At 39.6% G+C, this 21,116-nt stretch overlaps 1 protein-coding gene across 4 annotated transcripts in view; it reads right to left on the bottom strand.

Moving 5' to 3' along the window:
• The window catches only part of AFG2A (AFG2 AAA ATPase homolog A), a 292,859-nt gene that overhangs the window by 164,936 nt on the left and 106,807 nt on the right, over positions 1-21,116 (bottom strand). Inside the window, exon 15 of one of the 4 annotated variants that reach the window (XM_065596351.1) lies at positions 16,927-17,916. The exons of the other annotated variants lie outside the window; for them this stretch is intronic. Coding sequence (XP_065452423.1) covers positions 17,899-17,916 — 18 coding nt within the window. The 3' untranslated portion in view covers positions 16,927-17,898. Of the gene's footprint in view, positions 1-16,926; positions 17,917-21,116 lie in introns of those variants that run through there. 4 annotated transcript variants of the gene reach the window in all.

Here is a 21,116-nt window from a genome sequence, read left to right as displayed (position 1 = left end):
TAAGGCAAGCGAATATTAGAACACAAAGGAAAAGTACCACTCCGCTTGCTCTTTAAGCATTTTATTGTAGGTATAGACTGGAACTCATAAAATGGAAATGTCTGTTCTGTTATCGTCCCACTTCCCCCAGCCGCATTTTTGAATTACATTGAAACAATGTATTTTGGTTAAATATTAGGTGCTTTAAAGTAAATTGTTAGTTTATCAAGCTCTTCCATTCCCCTTCTTCCTGTCCTTGAATCTCGTCTGCCAAGTGCATGTAGCCATTGGTTAGACCTTGAACCTCCAAACTTGCTTTTGCTCCCTGTTAGTGCACTAAAAATAGCCTAGCTGGCAGCTCAAGCAGGACTGTACTTGGGTGCCTAGCCAGTGCCACTGCCCATGCTGCCAGAGCCACACCGCTATTTTTAGAGCGCTAGCTCCAGCAGAGCTAGCATGTGTTTATCTACCCACAACAGGAAGCACCTCCGAACTGCTCTGTACACATATCCTTAATCATGGAGTTAAAGGACAGAGTCTCCAGCCCAGCTGGCTTTGATGTTTGAGGGTTGTCAATGATATTTCTGGATATGAGGAAAAGCTGTCACATCCTACTGCATTACCTCACACACGATGCTTTTGGCCCAGCACTTCACCACTGTTTACAGATCCAATGCATGTGCTTCTGCTATGCCCTCAACTCCCCCATAGACCTTTGCCTCATAACACATCTAGGAATACTAATTTCCTCTGCACAGCATTACTGCTGCTTGCCTCCCTCTAGCACTATGGAAACATACTTCTCTTCTTGGATCTGCAGATAAAAACAATTACTTTAAGAAAAGTGTGAACTGACCCTCATTCATTTCAATGGGGGCACTGACTCTGAAGCCTAATGATATAAATATCAGGATTGCTAAGTGTTCAAAAATCATGAGTTGAGCCATTAGGATGCACTCAATCAAATTTTAAGCTTTCTGCTACAGGCAGGAGGCCCAGAAACTTACTTTTAAAAAAATATGAGGTTCTTAGTCACAGGACTTAAGGATGGGGCGCTTCAGGAAAAATGGTGGGACCCTCACTAAAATTTAAGAGTTGGCAACACTGCCATTGTTCATAATTTCAGGCTTAGCCGAAACATCAAGCTACGTTTTATGTAAAAAAAATTGAGATTGTAAAGTAAACTAAACTATTACCACTCCCATCCTACCTGACCCCAGTTTCATAATGAATATATAACCACATACATATTCATATACATATTCCACAGTTACTGTCAGAAGCCAGATCTGTTTGTTGAATTAGGCCCTAAATTTCCATACTCAAAGTCTACTTAAGTAATCAAAGGTTAAAAAAATAATATACAAAATCATATTTACAGAATGTCCTTTTTTCTTTTACAGTAAAATTTGTAAAAACTATGGCACTTGAAACAATATTAAAATAACGTAATACAATACAGAAATTCCATTTACTAAGCCATTTTAAAAATATGTAAGTACACACAGAGTAAGCTATAAAGAAATCAGCTTGTAATTTTAATGTAGATGTTTAACTTAAGAGTTTTTCCGATTCACAGACGTAATGCCTCTGGCAATCTTGCAAGAAAGAGCACTTCATTCTTTTCCCCACATTCTGAGAGGAAGTAGTTATGACAGAACAGGTGTGAAGCTCTGAGTCAATAAATACGCACGACTTCCCATGATATAGTTATCACTTAGAAGACCACTTATATTGTCTTCTACCATGAGGTTATGCTGCAGTTGAAAGAAGCCATGCCACATTCTATCAATCCAGCACTCCACACAGAAAAACTGTCTCTTTGGATTTGTTATATAAAGACAACACATATATACTGTCCTGCCACATGCCTTCCCCTTCAATCGTCCTTAGCTTTTGAAAACGAAAGCAGTAACCCTGAGATTTTACTAAAATAGAGGATGAATAGAAACTAAGCAAAAGAAAGATTTCCTCATGTTATCAGTATGCTAACAGTTTTATTTCCTACCAATAATTTACTGAAGTGAATACATTGGATGGATTTAGTTTGCTTTTAATAATGCTCGTTTTCCCCATAAACAAACACAAAACTGCTATTGGTTCCTAGTGGCGTTTGCACCTGAGCTTTGTATCTTAGCAGTGAAAATCTCTGCCTGCATGTTAACATTGCTCTTGAAACAGACAATTCTGTAGTTGTGAAGTGCTTTTTTATACCAGTATAGATGCTATTAATATTGTTATGTATATGAAAGGCATTACTAACATGTTCTCTTCAGCAAAAATCCTTAAATGGATTTATTGAAAGCAAGAAATAAGTGCTAATGATTGGCTGCAACTCAGTCAGTGATGACCACCCGTACAAGAAAAAGTTTTCCACTAAATCTGTTCCATCAACTAAAATACTTCTGCATCTGTTTATCCCCTTGTATATTCATGTATCTAAAGTATACTGAAAAATTTTAAATCTACTTCTGGGCTTTGGCAGATGTGGGCACACGCTCACTTTTAGTTTTTGTTAGTGACAGAGACATATGTGATAGCAGACATGGTGGTCAATGAAAAGACAGTAACTGCACAACGAAGCAAATAAAATAAAATAGAGAATGCCATGTTCAGTCCTGGCACACACAGGCAACTTCATTTAAATCAGTGGTGTTTCACCAGTGCTGAATTTAGCCCAGTAATTACAGAACATCAGTACCATAGATAAACCAGAAATTCTTTGCAAGCTCTCCTCAGCTACAGAGTCAATGATGTTTAAAAAAAAAAAAATTTTTTTTTTGACCAAAAGACCCTTTCCATAATTATGTAATAAAGGATCTGCTATAATAATCTCAGCAAATGTCATTTAGCCAGCAAACTGCTGCTACTTCCCACAAAGTATATCACTGCCATTAATTCTTGGTCTGCACACAGGTTAATCAGCCTGAAATACTTATTGGTTACCTACTAGTAATGATAACGGTTAGTAAATGAATCACCACTTCATTAAATAGCCATTACCCATGTCCATAGGAAAATAGTCACAATTAGAGTTGCCAACTGCTTTCTAATCACACAAAACTGAACATCCTTGCCCCGTCCCCTGCCCTTCCCGTCCAGCCCCTTCTCCAAGGTCCCATCCCCGCTCACTCCATCTCCCCTCCTTCTGTCGCTCACTCTCCCCCACCCTCACTCACTTTCGCCAGGCTGGGGCAGCTCTAGCTGGAGGTGTGGGCTCTGGGGTGGGACCAGAAATGAGGGATTCAGGGTGCAGGACTCAGAAAGGAACTCATGGCTGGGACAGAGGGTTAGGGTGCAGGAGGGGATGAGGGCTTCAGCTGGGGGTGTGGGCTCTGGGATGGAGCCGGGGATGAGGGGCTTGGGGTGCAGGAGGGGGTTCCAGGCTGGAGCCGAGGAGTTTGGAGTACGGGAGTAGGTGCAGGCTGCAGGAAGGAGTTTGAGTGCAAGAGTGGGCTCAAGGCTGGGGCGGGAGGTTGGAGTGCAGGAGGGGTTGAGGGATGCGGGCTCCGGCCAGGCAGCACTTACCTCAGGCAGCCCCTGGAAGTGGCCAGCATGTCCAGCTCCTAGGCAAAGGGGCAGCCAGGCAGCACTGCACACTGCCTGTGCCGCCCCCGCAGCTCCCATTGACAGTTCCTGGCCAATGGGAGCTGTAGAGCCAGCACTCAGGGTGAGGGCAGTGTGAGGAGCCCCCGGGGCCACCCTTGTGCCTAGGAGCCGGACATGCTGGCTGCTTCCGGGAGCAGCAGGGAGCCTGCCTTAGCCCCACTGTGCCATCGACTGGACTTTTAGTGGCCTGGTCAGCAGTGCTGACTGAAGTAGCCACGGTTCCTTTTTGACCAAGCATTCCGATCGAAAACCGGACACCTGGCAACTCTAGTCACAATTTGGCCTTCAACTGTTATAGATCCTGCACTTGCAAAGAATTTACTATAAAAGGGAGAAGAGTATATCAGCAGAAGAGTGTCCTTTTTAACATATATTAATACTGTATTAAAATTCAGTTTACTTTCTTAGTTTTCTAAGACTAGGAACTGTTAAAGAGGGATTTTTAACTTCCAAAGACTATTGTTCGTTTCCCCCCAAAAATTGTCTGGAGCCAGACAACATAAGACTGCTATGCCCTAGGCTAGAATGGAAGGGGGTTGGGGGGGGTGGGCCTGTTTACAATTACTCCATTCCTGTTTTTAATGAATCTTTCTGAATGACCACTAAGTGCTGGTTTTGTTCTTCAGGAACAAGGGAGCTATTACTGGAGGACTAAGAAAGGAAGGAAAAGGGAAAGCAAACGGAAAGCTGCCAAACTCATAAGGCGTTTCAAACATTTCAACTGCATATCCCGGAGGTAATCTACTCCACAGGCATAAGGTTTTCCCTGCACATGTGCAGTCTTTTTTTTTTTTTCCTTTTCTTTCTCTCTTACGCTAAAGTGAAACAGATGAGATAAAGTGAAACAGATAATATTAAAGCTGAGGTAAAGGTTAATAAGTAGCACTAAGACACGAAGAATTATATTCTAAAACACCGAGAATTAGATCTCAGTCTAGCAATTGAGCAGATGTACATAATTCAGTGTTCATTATTTGCATTTTGCTAGTATTGCTATTTGAAAATGTCCAAGTATGTATGAAGGTAGGGAGTGGTTTCTGCTTTTCCTGTTCATTAGAAATTCTGATATAATGACAGCAATTTGTGAAATCGTGCCATGACAGTGCAAGAAAGTGAAAGACCATTTATAACTCCACTATTATGATTTGTCAATAGCTATTTAACTACAATGGCTAATGACTATCTTGGAGAATGTCTATGTTAAAATTCAACTCCTGAGCTCCCTTTAATTAAGAGTGAGAGTAAGACCCACAACATATATAATCTGGGATAGTCTAGATGTCCTCCCGCAACACCAGGTCAGTCAGACACACGCTTCTGATACTTGAAAGGAGGAAAAATATTTTTGCTTTCAGGTCTTCATGTAACATAAAGAAGCAAAAAAGGGCACAAATGTTTTTTTTTTTTTAAACCATTTCGATGATCACCTTTATACAGTAGCTGAACACACAAAAAGTAATAAAGAAAAGAAAAAAAAAAGATAGCTACAGTCACTTTCTCTAGGAGAGAAAATTCCCATCCTAGGAAAGAAAGTACTTCCCTATACAGTCTAAAGTGTATTTAGATTTGTAATTCCTACATTATTAGTGGAATATACTATATTCTCTAGCTTACTGATATTTGCATGCACTAACAATAAACGGCAAGAAAGCATTCTGTGGTATTTTTATATGAACAACACTATAACATTTATTTTTGTATAGGCTTATGTAAACAAGAATTGCTTCTGAATAGAAAATCCTGCACTCAGCACTGCAGGAATAGTCTCATTATTCAATATTTACTTAAAGTGTTCTGATCGGTCTTCTACCATAATTAAGGCTGCGAGTCTGTCATGGAGGTCACTTTCCGTGACCTCCGTGACTTCTGCAGCGGCTGGTGCTGGCTCAGGGGCTGCCCCAGCAGCAGCAGTTTGAGTGTGCGGGAAAGGGCAGGGGACTGGGAGGGGGGTGCTTACCTAGGGATAGGGGGCTCCCTGGCTCCCACAGCCCACTGCCTAGGAGCTGCAGAAGGAGCTGGGGGGTGGGGAAGCTCCGCGTCACATACTGCTCGAACCTGCAGCCCCTGCCTCCGCAGTTCCCATTGGCTGCGGTTCCCGGTCAATGGGAGCTACGACAGGGCCAGTGCTTGTGGTGGAAGCAGCCTGCCGAGGCCCCTGACCCCTCAGCTGCCTAGGAGCTGCAGGGATGCAGAGCTGGGTAGGGAGCCCCGCCAACCACCCCCCCAGCAACAGGGGGGTCCTGGCTGCGTGCCGTTGCCTGGCACACACACCCAGCAACAGCAGGGGCCCTGGCCACATGCCTCGGCCCACCCCGCCCAGCAACAGCAGGGGTCCCGGCCATGCTGACCAGGCGCCCCACCAGCAGGGTCCCCTGGGCCACCTCCTCCAGCACCCGTGGCACCCCCGGCCCCCCACCCCTCAGCACTCGCAGGCCCCGACCCAAGTTTTATTTATGGGTATTTTTAGTAAAAGTCATGGATAGGTCACGGGCAATGAATTTTTGTTTATCACCCATGACCTGTCCATGACTTTTACTAAAAATACCCATGACTAAAATGAAGTCTTAACTATTACATCTCATTTGGCAACTTCTTTTTGACAAAGATAACATGTAAATATTTGTATTTCCTAGTTGATAATAATCCCAGACCTTTCTCTTCATTCAAACAGGGCACAGTATGCTCATGGGCATGCACCTATCCAATCTACTTAATGATTCTGAAATAAATAGGTCTTTAAAAGTTTCATCCTAGTTCTATTTATAAGAGGTTGGCTTATGCCCTGAAGTATTTATATCAGTTTCAAAACTTATTTTAATTTTTTTTATTATAATTCTGAATAGTCTTGTTATGCATATAGATGTCAAATCATTTTTGGAACCCTGCTAAGCTACTGGCCTAATCAATATTCCATAGCAATAATTTCTATAAGTTAATTGTGCCTTCTGTGAAAAAGTACTTCCTTTCACTGGTTTTGAATTTGCCAGCTTTCAATTTAATGTAGTGTCTCCTTGCTCTTGTATTAGAAGAAATGATGAATACACATTCCCAGTCTCCCTTCTTATTCCATAAATGCAGAGCATTCATTATTTTGTACACATTCATCTCCTCTTACTCATCTATCCACGGTAAATAGCCTCAGTGTTTATAATCTCTCTTCCATGCCCCAATCACTCTCATTGCTCATCTCTGAACCTGCTCCATTCCCACAATATTCTTTTTGAGAGGAGGTGACTAGAGCTGACCAGAGCATTCCAGGTGAAGGCATACTATTGATTTATGTAAAACTGTTTTCTATTCTGTTCCTAATTCAGCTTAACATTTTATATGCTTTTTGACTGTTGCTGCACATGAAGACAATATTTTCATTGAGCTACATTCATTCTTAAGTAATCCTGTAGAACAAATAGTATGTGATCATGAAATCAAAGACACTATCATAATGCATATGTACAAAAGGGTCAAATTAAGGTTGCACAGGTGGCCTTAATTCAAGCATTTCCTAACTTCTGATACTGGACTTCGCAACCTTACCTTTTTTAAAGCATATTTTTGTATGTAATTTTCTAGGCTTTTTAAAAGCAAACTGAAAAGAAAAAGAAAAAAAGGGTGGGGGAGGGGGGCGGAATTCCATCATCTGAAACAATACTGATCCTTGGAATGGGACATCAGCCATGTGAGAACCCAAGACCTCAAGCTCTTTGGGGCATGGACCCGTTTTTTTAGTCTGTGTTTTTACAGTATCTAACCCAATGGGGTCCTGGTCCATAACTAGGGCTCCTACACACTATGGTAACACAAATAGTAATAATAATAGATCAACAGCACTGACCTCGTCCACTTGAGCAAGATAAGCAATTGGCAACAGCAGACCATTATTCTCTATGAGGACAAGACATGTGTGGGGCCATAACATGCCAGTGGCTTACGCAACTATTTGCTAGACAACAGAAGAATATTAAGAATTAGACATCCTGGTTTCTACTCCTGGCTTTTAAGCAGAGAGTGGGATCTCCTGGTTACAGACAACAAAACCAAATGCACAGGTGAGGCACGTTTTTTTTCTGAAAGGCTATGTGACTAATTAGAGGAGATCTGATAGATCACCTGGGTTTTTGCCAGAAGTGACCTTGTGCAACTTCTCACTTACTTTACTAGCAAAATTAAAGGCGTTCTTTTATACTACTGTACGGGAACTATTTAGTTCTAAAATTATGACAGTTTCTGTTGTCCTAGGCACAGGAACATTTGCAAAAGTAGAAACTGATTTCAAATTTCCTCTCAAACTATGTACTGTACATACAAAATTGCTACTGTTAACCTTTCACTAGTTGACATTACTCTAGGAAACATTATCTTATAGAAAAAGCAGGAAACTAGAGTATCTGAAGAGGAAATTCCCTATATTTTTCCCCTTCCTTTCAGACTAGAGAACAGGATGACGATTATTTCAAGGATTAAACATACTGCTTCCTTAAAATGTAATTTAAAGAACAGTTGAAAACTGAAGTCAAACAAAGAACGAAAGAACAGAAACTTCTTTTCTATAGTATTTACAAGTAATTTACAAAATTAAATTATATTTGCTAAAAAATCTGACTGGTAAAAGTGCAATAATATATCTAGTATTTTGAATTTGAAGGAGAAATAGTCTTTGAACTGCTCTGGTAGTTATAGATTCACTAGTGCTTTTCATCTAGATTGTCTCTGTTCTAACAAAACAGTGATCTGATAATGGAGAACACTTGTGTGTACATATTACATGGCAAAAGCTAATAAAAAACAAAGAAAACAAAGTATAACCCGTGACAAGATACATACATTTTGCTGCTGAAGTGTCATGTCTCTGCCTTAAAAAGTTTAATTATACAGTAGTTGCTCTTAAATTATCGTTCTCCATAAAATTTGTCATAGAACCGAAAGGATAGAAAAAGTAAAAACAATGTAAAGTTAAGTGGAACAGTAGAATGAACTAATATGCAGGTACATTTGTTTAGCTTGTTGGTTGGTGGATTTTTTTTTTTTTAAACAAATTGCATTTGTTTTCAGTCACAGCATAATTTGGATAATCGTCAAATATAAGAACTATTAAAGGGCTAATTTAACCATTTATAGACCTTTGATATCATTCACATAATATTGGAGTAAATATTTAAAAAAAGAACTGATTCAACAGGAGTATCATCATAAAGTTCTACATAAATCTTATAACCCACACCAGCAGCGACAATACTATTCTGTTAATCCTCATGTTACTTTTTCTCTCTCTTTTAAATCCCACTCTTTTGGATTTCTTTCCTCTACTAACCCCCTCATTTGGAAACTTCCTGCAGACACTCCCAGGTCTAACCTATGCATATAGTGTTGATATAAAAAGCAGTGTTACAAAATGGAGACATCACTGAAAAAGGAAAAAAAAAAAAAAAAAAAAAGGTAATGTCCTTTCCCTTTGCTTTGCCTTCTCCCCTCCACCCATCCTTTCCCCTTGCCGTGCTGTGGTGACATCTCTCTCTAGTTAGGGCTAGATTATGGCTGCTTTTCGCACAACCACACAGTGGAGGGAGACGGCAGGTTCAGGAAGCCTTTTCCCACCCTTGCAGGAGGAAGCTAGAATGGTAGTGTTTGTACCCCTGCGTTGAAGGTGGAGCTGTGGGGCAGTTGCTAAAATGGCCAGCTGTGTTCTACACTCTAAATGGTGTTATGTAGTTTGGGGATGAGGCAGGGGATCTCCTACGTAACAGCTAGTGCTTAGATGCTGATGCCAGGGCTGAGGGTAGGGGAGATGGATGGACATTGCTCCTCTTAAAAGGAGATGTAAGTGGCTAATATGAGCACGGTTTTCTAACACCCTTGCACATATTTTGCCTTTTTTCTCCACAGGCAGAATGCCTCTAAGACCTGCATTCAAGGCACTCAAATCTGCACCAACACTCCCAAACAAAGGCAGTCTGTCTTCCTCTATGTTTGTAAAGTACCATGCAAACCCTGCTATAGCACAAATGTTCCTATTACTATTTGAAATATTATAGACTCATAGACTCATAGACTTTAAGGTCAGAAGGAACCATTATGATCATCTGGTCTGACCCCCTGCATGCTGCAGGCCACAAAACCCTTCCCTGGACTCTGCCGTTGAAGTCCCCAATCCTGTGTTTCAGTGACTTCAATCGGCAGAGACCCTCCTGCTAGTGATCCCTGCCCCATGCTGAGGAGGAAGGCGAAAAACCTCCAGAGGCTCAGCCAATCTACCCTGGAGGAAAATTCCTTCCCAACCCCAAATATGGCGATCAGTAAGACCCCGAGCATGTAGGCAAGAGTCTCTAGCCTGACCCCTGTTGGCCATTATACTATTTACGTACCATTGCTTGGTTTTCCTTGGCTACTATGTTTTACCATTAAACCATTCCCTCCATAAACTTATCTAGCTTAATCTTAAAACCAGACAGGTCCGTCGCCCCCACCGTTTCCCTCGGAAGGCCGTTCCAATATTTCACCCCTCTGACGGTCAGAAACCTTCGTCTAATTTCAAGCCTGAACTTCCCCACGGCCAGTTTATATCCATCTATTCTCAGAATCCTTTCATCATCATCCAAAGCACCTGTATCCAACACTATTCTTTCAGGACTACGGAAGCCCAGGAATTCATTATTCAAGTCATAAAATATATGCATGGCATTGATCTAAATAATTCAGTTTGGCAGGGTTCAAGGAAGATTTTGATTTTAGCAAAATTTCATCAAAAGGCAGCAACATCTTTGACATCAAATTTAAATAGACTGAAATTCTGGGACAGATAAAAACCTCCTTAATCTATTTATATAGCTATGATCAAAACTCTGCTCCCTTCAAATTTTGATGAAACATCAACAGTTGCAAAAGATCCTGCCTCTCTATCATTCAAAGTTTCTGGAATATTTTGGAAGGAGAGCAGGGCTAACCAGTATATCCAAAGTCCTCTCAGTAAGTAGCAGGGGAGGTAATTTTAGAAGATTTTAGCCGGTTTCTTTACATAATACAATATTTAGAGTTTTCACTCATTCCCCACACCCAATACATTCCCACTCTCATACCCCTCTGTTGCTTTCACATCTATTGGTAATACTAGTACTTTTATATTATACCCTTTCATACTGGGATATACAGTTTTGTAGTTTAGAAATAAAAATACAAAACACTCACTGCCATTAGGCTGCTCTCGTAAGCCACCGCTACACAGAAAGTCCAAATTACCACTGTCATGCACCTTGTGTAATCATTTACCAGTGCAAAGTGTACAGGTGTATTCTAGTATACTCGTGCTGCTAAGAGTGGGAGAGGGCTCCCTAAGCAGCTTTATGCCAATATAACTGCATCCACACGAGGGTGATTGTACTGCTTTAACTATGCTGGCATAGTTAAAGTGGTACAACTTGTCTACTTATGTAAGTCGTAAAGAGCACAGACAGTATGAAAGGAACTCTCTCTCCAAAATTATTCTGTGATTGAACCTTATTAAGGCAAGAGAGTACAATATGCAAAGCTTTACCACGGGATTTTTAATCCCTTGGCCTCCACACTAAAGGACACTTAATTACTTTCCAAAATAAATGTTTAAAATGTTCCTAGTGCCTTTATCTGTAACATCTCTCTACTTCCCTAGAGACTCAAAATACATTTAAAAAATAACCAGATGGTCAGTAGGCATTAGAAAATGGCTTTTGCTAACAAAACCTAATTAGTTTAGACACTTTCCGTTGTGATGCCAGTTTTGGTCATCATAAGTATCTTGGTAATTAGATAACCATTTCAAACAAAAAAACTGGACACGGGGTTTTAGGGGGTAAAAAAAACTCCAAACCCATTTATTTAACCAGCAACCTTAAACTGGATTAATAAATATACCAGGAAAGTATTTCATCCAGTTATGGTACACATATTTATTCTCAAACTTTCAAACTCTCTAATACACACGTTATTGAGTGAATCTGCTCTTGCATTACAAAACAGTGCCAGTCTTACAATCCATTTCACTACAGAGACAGTTTCTTGTTGATCATCATGATTTTTTTTTATGCGTTTCAGAACCAATTCAAGCCAGAATAAAAAAAGCAAGGAAACAAAACAAATGCGTAGCTGACATTTTAAAAAATTATTCTTAAAGTGCTTTCGGAGTATCATTTATGAAACACAAAGAGATTTCCTTCTTTAGCAGTGTTCCAACACATTATTCTTCCGTGCTTACTTCAAGACATGAATATACTTGCCTAGAATGTCAGTGAGGAATTTACACAAAGGCAGCTCTTTACAAACCTATTATTGTGAATACAAAACAGGAAGTACAGTAATACCACCAGTATATGTTAAATAATGCTTAGTGTAAACTCTGCTCTTCAGTTAATAGCACAAAATTAACCCCTTAGGGGAGATGAGTCTATTTTTAGTGCACACTTCACATCTCATGATAAAACGTACAGTATTTCCCCACAGATTTTTTTAAAAGTAGACTATACAACTGAGCCAGAACTGAAGCCAAATAACCAAACAGTGTAATTTAAAAATCAAGACTAGTTTTCAAGTGAAAGAAAGGTGTGGGTAAGGATGTGGCATGGCAAGGGTGAGTAAATTTAACATGTCTTTGAAAAACAGACATGGATTTATAACAACAATAAAGTAAATATTAATATTTAATGATACTGCAGTGCCTTTTGTTAATGGGTCTACATTTTGGCTAATTAAGCCTGACCACAGCCATGAAATAGAAAAGGGATGTAAATATAGGAAATCACTCCATCGGCCACTGAAATGTAGCCATGTTTGGGATACAAAGCAGCAACTGTTGCAATGGCTTATGACAGGAAGCAAATAAAAATACCATATCCCACTGAACTATTTAACCACTTAGCTGGGATTCTACAAAACAGCATAATTAGAAGGACAATTTTTGTTTGTTTTTTGTACTTTACTACACTCATTCATTGACATTAGCAGAAAAGTATGGTTCCCATAAAAAAAATTAACTGATTAAAAAGTGTTAAAGAGACTTCAGCACAAACACAAATCTCTTCCTAGCAACTATAGAGAAAGCAGACATCTTTAAACTTAAAGAATTTTTAGTACACAAGTGAGATGCCTGGTAAAAGAGGGGTGGTAACAGACCTGCATATTTGCAAACCAATCACCAATTTTTGTACTTTTCAAAAACACATTCACAGCTGCAGCCAAAAACTACAAGAGCTTCCTAACTATGAAGATCTAAAATACAAATCTCAGATGGGCAGGAATTAAAGCTCTTCTTTTCTAATGTTTGACAAACCAATATTTTCTTACCAATTTGTAAGAACACCCTCTCTGGCACTAATCATCAGCCATTGTGTCTGTCTATCTCTCTCTAGACTCTTATATGCGTAGCCTTTTGAAACCTTAAGCAAGCTAACAGATTGAACTTTGGTTTGACTGCCATCTGCTGATCCTACGTTTCTTCAACTACAGGAGTCAGTGAGATGTGCATGAAAAACTTTAGAAATACTCATGTTTCCTTTCTTAGCAGTTGGTAGAATAGGATATGTGACAGAGCTGTAATGGAGGTATTAAAGCTTCAAATTAAAACACAACAAACTAATAAATATTAGGTTATCTGACTTCCCTTTATTGTGATTTTTCAGATAAGGTACATTTACGATTCTATGTAAACAAAACAAACAAATAATCTTGTGTGTTTTCATGAGAGGATTATTGAGACATACGTGTGCAGCAAAAACAGTGGCAAGAAATAGTGAAAACATGCACAACAGCTCCTTAGAGAAAGAAAAAAGAAAATGAAGTTAAAATTGCAGCTAAGGACTATAACCAAAGAAATCTCTGAAAGCAAGGAAGCAAAAATTAGCTTTCGACTAACTTTATAACTCTTTGGATGGAAAAATGACACAGATTCACTTGTTGCAGAAATACTGTAAGAATATTTCATGTTATTTTAAGTTTTCCTTTCCACCTGGTTTTATTTTATAAATGTATTTAGAACAAATAAATGTCACAACAAATTATTTTCAAAATCCTCATGTTTTGTAACTCCCTTTCCTCCAAACAACAGATACCCGATCAATTAGGTTTTCTGAAGGGGATAAACTCACAAGTACACAGCTGAGTCATGGATACTGACTAGCCCCTCTGAAGCTGCTACTATTTAGTTCTGGTCTTGTCTACACATAGTTTTTATACCTAGGTAACTATTTTGTTTAAGGATGTGATTTTATACAGAAACAATTATACCAATTAATCACTAGGGTGAATGCAGTTATAGCAGTGTAAATGTGCCTTGTACCAGTATAGCTTATGCCTATATAGAATAGTATATTCCCCTCCCCATACGGGAATAGCTATTTACCAGTATAAGGCAGTTTTATATTGGTATAACTATCCACACTAGGGGGCTGAGCAGCTTTAACTAGATCAGTATAGTTAAAGTGGTACAATTTATGTGTGTAGACAAGTGCTTAGTGTGTGTATGTGGGGGGGGGGAGGGGGGGGAGGCGAGGAAACCCTGATGTTGTGAATGCTTTTTCTATTTGGTTTCCTTTCACCATCACCTGTTTCGAGGATGGCCAGCCAGCATCTCTCTCTTTTTAAAAAATTCTTTCTTACCAGATTGTTCCTAAGCAAAGCCGCAGTTCTTTCCTCACATTGGCAGTACCAGGAGAGGGGGAAAGGAAAAAGGGTCATCACACTGACACAGGAGAACTATGTTAATACCCAAGGTGCTTACAAGTTCTAAAAGAAGATACTGTTTTAGCCCAGTTAGTGGCTGCAACAAAAACAAATTATGGTTCATCAGATGCTAATAGGAGTCATGTTTTCTGGTCCTTAAAGCCCTGATTCTGCAAACATTTAGACACATTTAACTTTAAAGCTCAGCACACACATAAATGTTTGCAGGACTGGAGACCAACTGAATCAGTGGCTTTTGAGAAAAGGAAAAAAGACTTGAGCTTGGGTTCAAGACAGTCCAAGTCTGCTCAAGAGTCAGAATGATCAACTCTTTTGTAGCAGTACTGGTACAAGGAAAAGATCCATTTCTATGAATTGCAATGCTTTTCTAATTTTCCATTTTAAAAACAGTACTATTTACAAAAACTTATATTAAAAAATATTGTTTAAAGATTAAAATATCCAATCTAGCTTTTCCTAGCTACTCCAGCTGTTTCTGCTCTCATTCCATAGCAGATAAGTGGTGAGTAGCTGTCAAAGCCTGTTAAAATACGGTTCTGTTCTGAAATATCACTGTTCAAATGGTACTGTGGGTTTCTATATTTGAATCTCAGCATCTTCCAGTTAAAATCTGCTCAGTTTACACGACAAATGTTCTTCCACACTATAAGACCTGCAAACGTAACCTGGATCTGAAAGTTAGAATGAACCCAGTTTTTCTTATACATTAATCACCAGAAACAAGAGTCATACAGTCGTGCTGCAGGTATGTAGCAATGCCACTGTGAAAGGAGCATGTCCTTTGATGTCAATGTTTCCTAGTGGAGTGTCAGGTCTACATGCAAAGTGTTTTGAGAATTGGGCTTCTTTGCCCCAGAAGTGGAGGGGCATCTCAGAGAAGTGAGAAAAATGGGGAACAGTAGGGGGAAATTTTGAATGAAAGCAGCATCTGTATTTCCTCCCATCCACTCAGGGCATGGCATCATCATCACAGAATGATGGCATAACAGCTTAGGTACCTGAAAAGAAAAGTACTTAAAAACTAAAACTGGCATTTAAATCTTTAACTCACTTAAATTATGTGTGTGAAAATACAGTACACAGTTCTAAAAAATGAAAGCTTTTTGCAACCCAGCACAGAGTACTACGTGCCTTCATAAAAGTAAATTAAATGGTCATATTATAAGTGCAGTAACATGTTTCAGGGTGTATGCTTGCCAATTACGCACACCTTGTGTGTTGACTGATGAACACACCCTGGCGTGTGTTCTTGCTTACATATGCCACATGCTCACTTATTAAGTCATGGAATAAGACTTGTCTTGCAGACTGGCTAATGTTGTCTCTTCTTGATCTGTGGCCTGTGCAGAAAACATTCACTAAAAAATAACTCCTGAAATAAAGTTGAGCTATTTGTGATTTAATTCACACCCTCTCCTCCAAGAAACATCTCCATTTGCTTTATCATTATCATTTATCTTCTTTGTGTTTCATTCAGCATTTTTCAACATATCCTGCTATCTACTAGCAAAGAAATCAAGTACAACAAAAGTTTTCTTCCAGATTCCCCCTTTTCAGTACTAGCTGGAAAGCGATGTACTGCAACTACAGGTTATTGTTCAAAACTTGCTTGATTCACTGTTACCTTTCTCCTCACTACCTTAACCCACTGGTTTATTGCAAGATGCAATAGATGAATGAAACAAAAACTTGGCATGTAGCACCTTTCTTCTATTCCAGTCTGTAGAGTACATAATACAAGGGGCCCTGATTGGGGACTTCAAGGTGCTATTGTAATGCAAATCATAAATAATAAATAGTATTGCTATACATCCCTTTATTAGCCAAACATGCTCTTGCAGCCCTCTAGACAACGCTGAGTATTAGATGAGATTGATAATATGATGCCTGATTTAACTTCTTCTAGGAATTCTGTTTTTTTATCTTATATATATAAAAGATTTTTTTTGTTCCTCTTTGAAATAATTGTGTTTATTTTGCCTAAACATTTACAAATTTTTAAAAGTGCTAGAGGAAAATGTAAGATGACACACCAAAAAAGAAAAAGGTTTCTGAGTCCACTGGGAACCAGCTTGTGAAATTCTCCAGCTTCTCCTACAGCTGTTCACATGTCTTAATTTCATGCAGATACCAATATCTAGACTTGTAGCTCATCTATCCTGCCCATGACTGATGCTCAGACATGGTGTGACCATTGTCATGCTCATTGCTCTGTTCCTTTTATTTTTCTGTATCAAAGTGCAACGGTGCAAAACAATCCGAACTGTAAAAGTTCATTATAAACTGTATGTTGCCTTCTCTAGTATTGTTGGGCCAACTGCTTGTCTGAGTCTGCTTCTAGACAGGAGCATGTCCTGGCAGGACTTATGTAGGGAGACGAATACATATAAGAGTCTTCTATAATACTTGTATCTTGTCGCATAATGCAGATCCTTTGTGTCGTGTCTATTTTTCTCTATAAAATATCAATCCTTCTAAATCCTTAACAATGCTATAGAGAGTTGATGTAGTTAATAAGCCAAGATTGCATTTCTAATATTAACATTGTAAAATTCGGCTCTGTAATAGAACATATTCTTCAACCGTTAGTTCGGCGAATCATCCAGTTGCTTAAAAAAAATAAGATCAATAGCAAGCCAGATTTACCACTTTATTTTTCACTACTGTGAAATAACATAGGGATAACTTTGTTCAGCAATGAACACAGACTGCATTTTCACCTTAGCACGGCAGTACAGCATCTAAACTCTTATGCAACTGACCACTGACACACTCTGGAAGCCTATTCTAGCTGAGAAGTTTGGTATCCAATTATTTTAACTGAATACTGCTTTATAAACAAAAAAGCACATACACAATTACAATACAGCTGTTTCAGTTTATGATAAAAATGAAGACGTTAAATATCCTTCAAATTCATCTTTCTCCACCCGCCTCAAACCAAAACAATTCCAAATTTTCAGTTATAGGTATCACTAACTTTCACAAATTCAGTCTATGCTCAGTTCAGAATCTACTCTAAGTCAAAGTGTTGCACTACTGAATATAGAAACATCTACTAACTGCATAGTTGCATCAGAACACCAGTCAGCCTTTTTGAGTAAAACTGAACATAAAAATAGCAACAATTTTAGTTCTACTTATAACTACTACTTTCTAGGCAGATACTTTTCTCTCCCCATCTGAAAATATCACGGGAGGATCCTGTAGGAATCTCGATTGGCAAAGATCTGTTTACTCTTGGTATTTGCCAAAGGAGGCAGCAGTGGTGGCAGCAGTATGAGCATTCACCATCATCGTCCCTCAGAACCTATGGTCCATATTAAATCATTCCAATCCCCATTCCCTTCTTCCCTTCATTTTGTATAGGAACACCTTGTTTGTTTTACTCTGTTTGAATTTCAGAGGGTGGGGATTGCTACAATATATTTTTACAACATATTAACTTTTCACCCTGAGCACTGTGGTGGGGTTTGGATTGCGGGCTTCATAATAAACATATAAGTATTAATGCTTCAAAGACTCAGACAACTTATCATTTGGAGAAATTCAAGGGCCTTCATTAGTTATGCAGGAGGTCAGAGCAGATCATAGTGGTCTCCTTCCGGCTCATCTATGAACCTGTGACTGAAAGAGCTAACAGTTAATAAAATGCTTAGCTGTACGTACTTACCTCAGAGCACGCTAACCAGAGAAACTGCCTTCCTTTCTCTTAGCAATGTCTTGGATGGCACTACACCTGCTACTAGATTTCATTAAAGAAAAGATTTTATTCCTATGCAGGTCTCCATAAGTCAGTGAAGATTGTAGCCTGCTGGAGAGCTAACACAGTGTTCCATCAGGAAACTCCCCTATTTATTTGTTTGCTTTCTATACTCTATTAACGCCAGTATCCAACTCTTTGGGAAAAAGTTAAGTAGTGATGCATGCAGGGCCGGCTCCAGGGTTTTGGCCGCTCCAAGCAGCCAAAAAAAAAAAAAAAAAGTCGCGATCACGATCTGCGGCAGCAATTCGACGGGAGGTCCTTCGCTCCGAGTGGGAGTGAGGGACCGTCCGCCGAATTGCCGCCGAATACCTGGACGTGCCGCCCCTCTCCGGAGTGGCCGCCCCAAGCACCTGCTTGCCAGGCTGGTGCCTGGAGCCGGCCCTGGATGCATGAAAGGTCTATTCATTTCAAATCACTTTGCCAACCAAAATCTCAAACACTGCTCTTTTAAAAATTTCAGTTACACATTAAAATGTGGATATCAGTGGGAAAATTGCACATATATCTTATCTGAATTACTGGTTGGTGGAGGTAGAAGAAATTCAATTTTAGGTTTAAATTATTTAGAAATACAATGCAAGCAAACATTTTAATATTTAGCAAGAGAGATACTCATCAGTGCCAAGAAATAGTACAACTGATGCCACAATATGGGGAAAGACAGCACACACTGGTCATAGAACCATGCACATTAACAATGAGTTAAGATAACATTCTAGAGCACTCTAGAGGTACAAACAACTCACAAGAAAGGAAAGAATTTTTGTTAAACCAAAATCCAGTATAATAAATACTTTCCCACTGGTATAATAAAATATCCTGAGGTTCATTTTCAGTGAAGGAAACAGGATCTTTCTTCCACATCACTGATAAGGAAATATTGGATTTATTTTGTTTAGGGTTGTAGGATTTTATAAACAAAGATTAAAATCAGTGCCTTATATTGTGCTAATATGTAGGGAAATTTTATAATGAATTCATCACCGCCCTCCCACCCCCATAAGTCATCATCTTTGTAACTGGAAATCTGTTTTAACTATTATTAAAATATTCTCTCTGTAGGGCACTGAAACAATTCAGGACATTCTGTTTCACTGTGAGTTCCAAGTTTACTTTAAGTGCTGTATTGCAGGCAGGGCTGGAAATACTGCCTATTAAGTTTGTCCAACACCGACACTTCCCATAAGAAGACCCTTTCCAGGGGCTTATAACTTTGCCAAATTTTAATCTTTTGGGCTCAAGTTTTTCATCTCACGCTTCTTCCTCAGGCTAATTATTTCTGGAAATTCTAAGCAAAAATGGTTCAGCCATTTCCAAGAATAAGGCTAAGGAAAATTCATTGTTTTTGTCCGGGCTAAAGAATTGCAGAGACCTTTTCTTTGAAAAGCTCTCCTGTCCCCATGCTTTGGAGAAGGGACTTGAAATTTGGCAGAGCCGAGGGTGGCATGTGTGTCAGGGATGTGTCTTTTTTGCGCGCAGGCATTTCCTAACTTTCATAACCTTGTTCCTAAAAAAAACATTTCCTAACTTTTGAGAGCTTGATTTTGCAAACTTGATAATGTTCTTTTAATGTAGTTTTTTTGTTTGCAAATATAAACATAGTGTATATTTTGAATCCACAAAAAGGGAAGCTGGGCAGAAGCCCAACTGAAAACTGAGCCCTAAGCGTGTTTGTGGCTACAACCCAACTACCACAATTTGCGCTACTGTACCCTTCTTTGTACATCTTCTCTGACCTACCAGGCCTGTGATAACATTTGTTTCAACTTCATTTTCCAATAAATATTTAAAAAAATCAAGTCTCTCTGGAACTGTCCTCACCCACAACTATTTCACATTTGGGGACAATATATACCTTCAAGTCAGCGGCACTGCTATAGGTACCCGCATCGCATCACAGTATGCTAACATCTTTATGGCTGACTTAGAACAACGCTTCCTTAGCTCTCGTTTCCTAACGCCCCTACTCTACTTGCGCTACATTGATGGTATCTTCATCATCTGGACCCATGGAAAAGAAGCCCTCAATGAATTCCATCATGATTTTAACAATTTCCATCCCACCATCAACCTCAGCCTAGACCAATCCACACAAGCGGTCCATTTCCTAGACACTACTGTGCTAATAAGCGATGGTCACATAAACACCACCCTATACCGGAAATCCACTGACCACTATACTTACCTACATGCCTCCAGCTTCCATCCAGGACACACCACATGATCCATTGTCTACAGCCAAGCTCTAAGATACAACCGCATTTGCTCCAATCCCTCAGACAGAGATAAACACCTACAAGATCTCTATCAAGCATTCTTAAACCTACAATACCCACCTGCTGAAGTGAAAAAACAGATTGACAGAGCCAGAAGAGTACCCAGAAGCCACCTACTACAGGACAGGCCCAACAAAGAAAATAACAGAACACCACTAGCCGCCACTTTCAGCCTCCAACTGAAACCTCTCCAGCGCATCATCAAAGATCTACAACCTATCCTGAAAGATGATCCCTCACTCTCACAGATCTTGGGAGACAGACCAGTCCTCGCTTACAGACAGCCTCCCAACCTTAAGCAAATACTCACCAGCAACCGCACACCATACAAGAAAAACACTAACCCAGGAACCTATCGTTGCAACAAAGCCCGATGCCAGCTCTGTCCACATATCTATTCAAGTGACACCATCATAGGACCTAACCATGTCAGCCACACCATCAGGGGCTCGTTCACCTGCACATCTACCAACGTGATATATGCCATCATGTGCCAGCAATGCCCCTCTGCCATGTACATTGGCCAAACTGGACAGTCTCTATGCAAAAGAATAAATGGACACAAATCTGACATCAGGAATCATAACATTCAAAAACCAGTGGGAGAACACTTCAACCTCTCTAATTGCTCAGTGTCTTGAAGGTGTCAGTTTTACAACAAAAAAACTTCAACAACAGACTCCAAAGAGAGACTGCTGAACTCAAATTAATATGCAAATTAGACACAATTAACTTAGGCCTAAACAGAGACTGGGAATGGTTGGGTCATTACACTAATTGAATTT

The sequence above is a fragment of the Chrysemys picta genome, chromosome 5 (assembly GCF_011386835.1).
Source record: "Chrysemys picta bellii isolate R12L10 chromosome 5, ASM1138683v2, whole genome shotgun sequence".
In the NCBI taxonomy this organism is placed as follows: Eukaryota; Metazoa; Chordata; order Testudines; family Emydidae; genus Chrysemys; species Chrysemys picta.
Note: the sequence above shows the minus strand (reverse complement) of the source record. Positions and strands in the feature narration are given on the sequence as shown.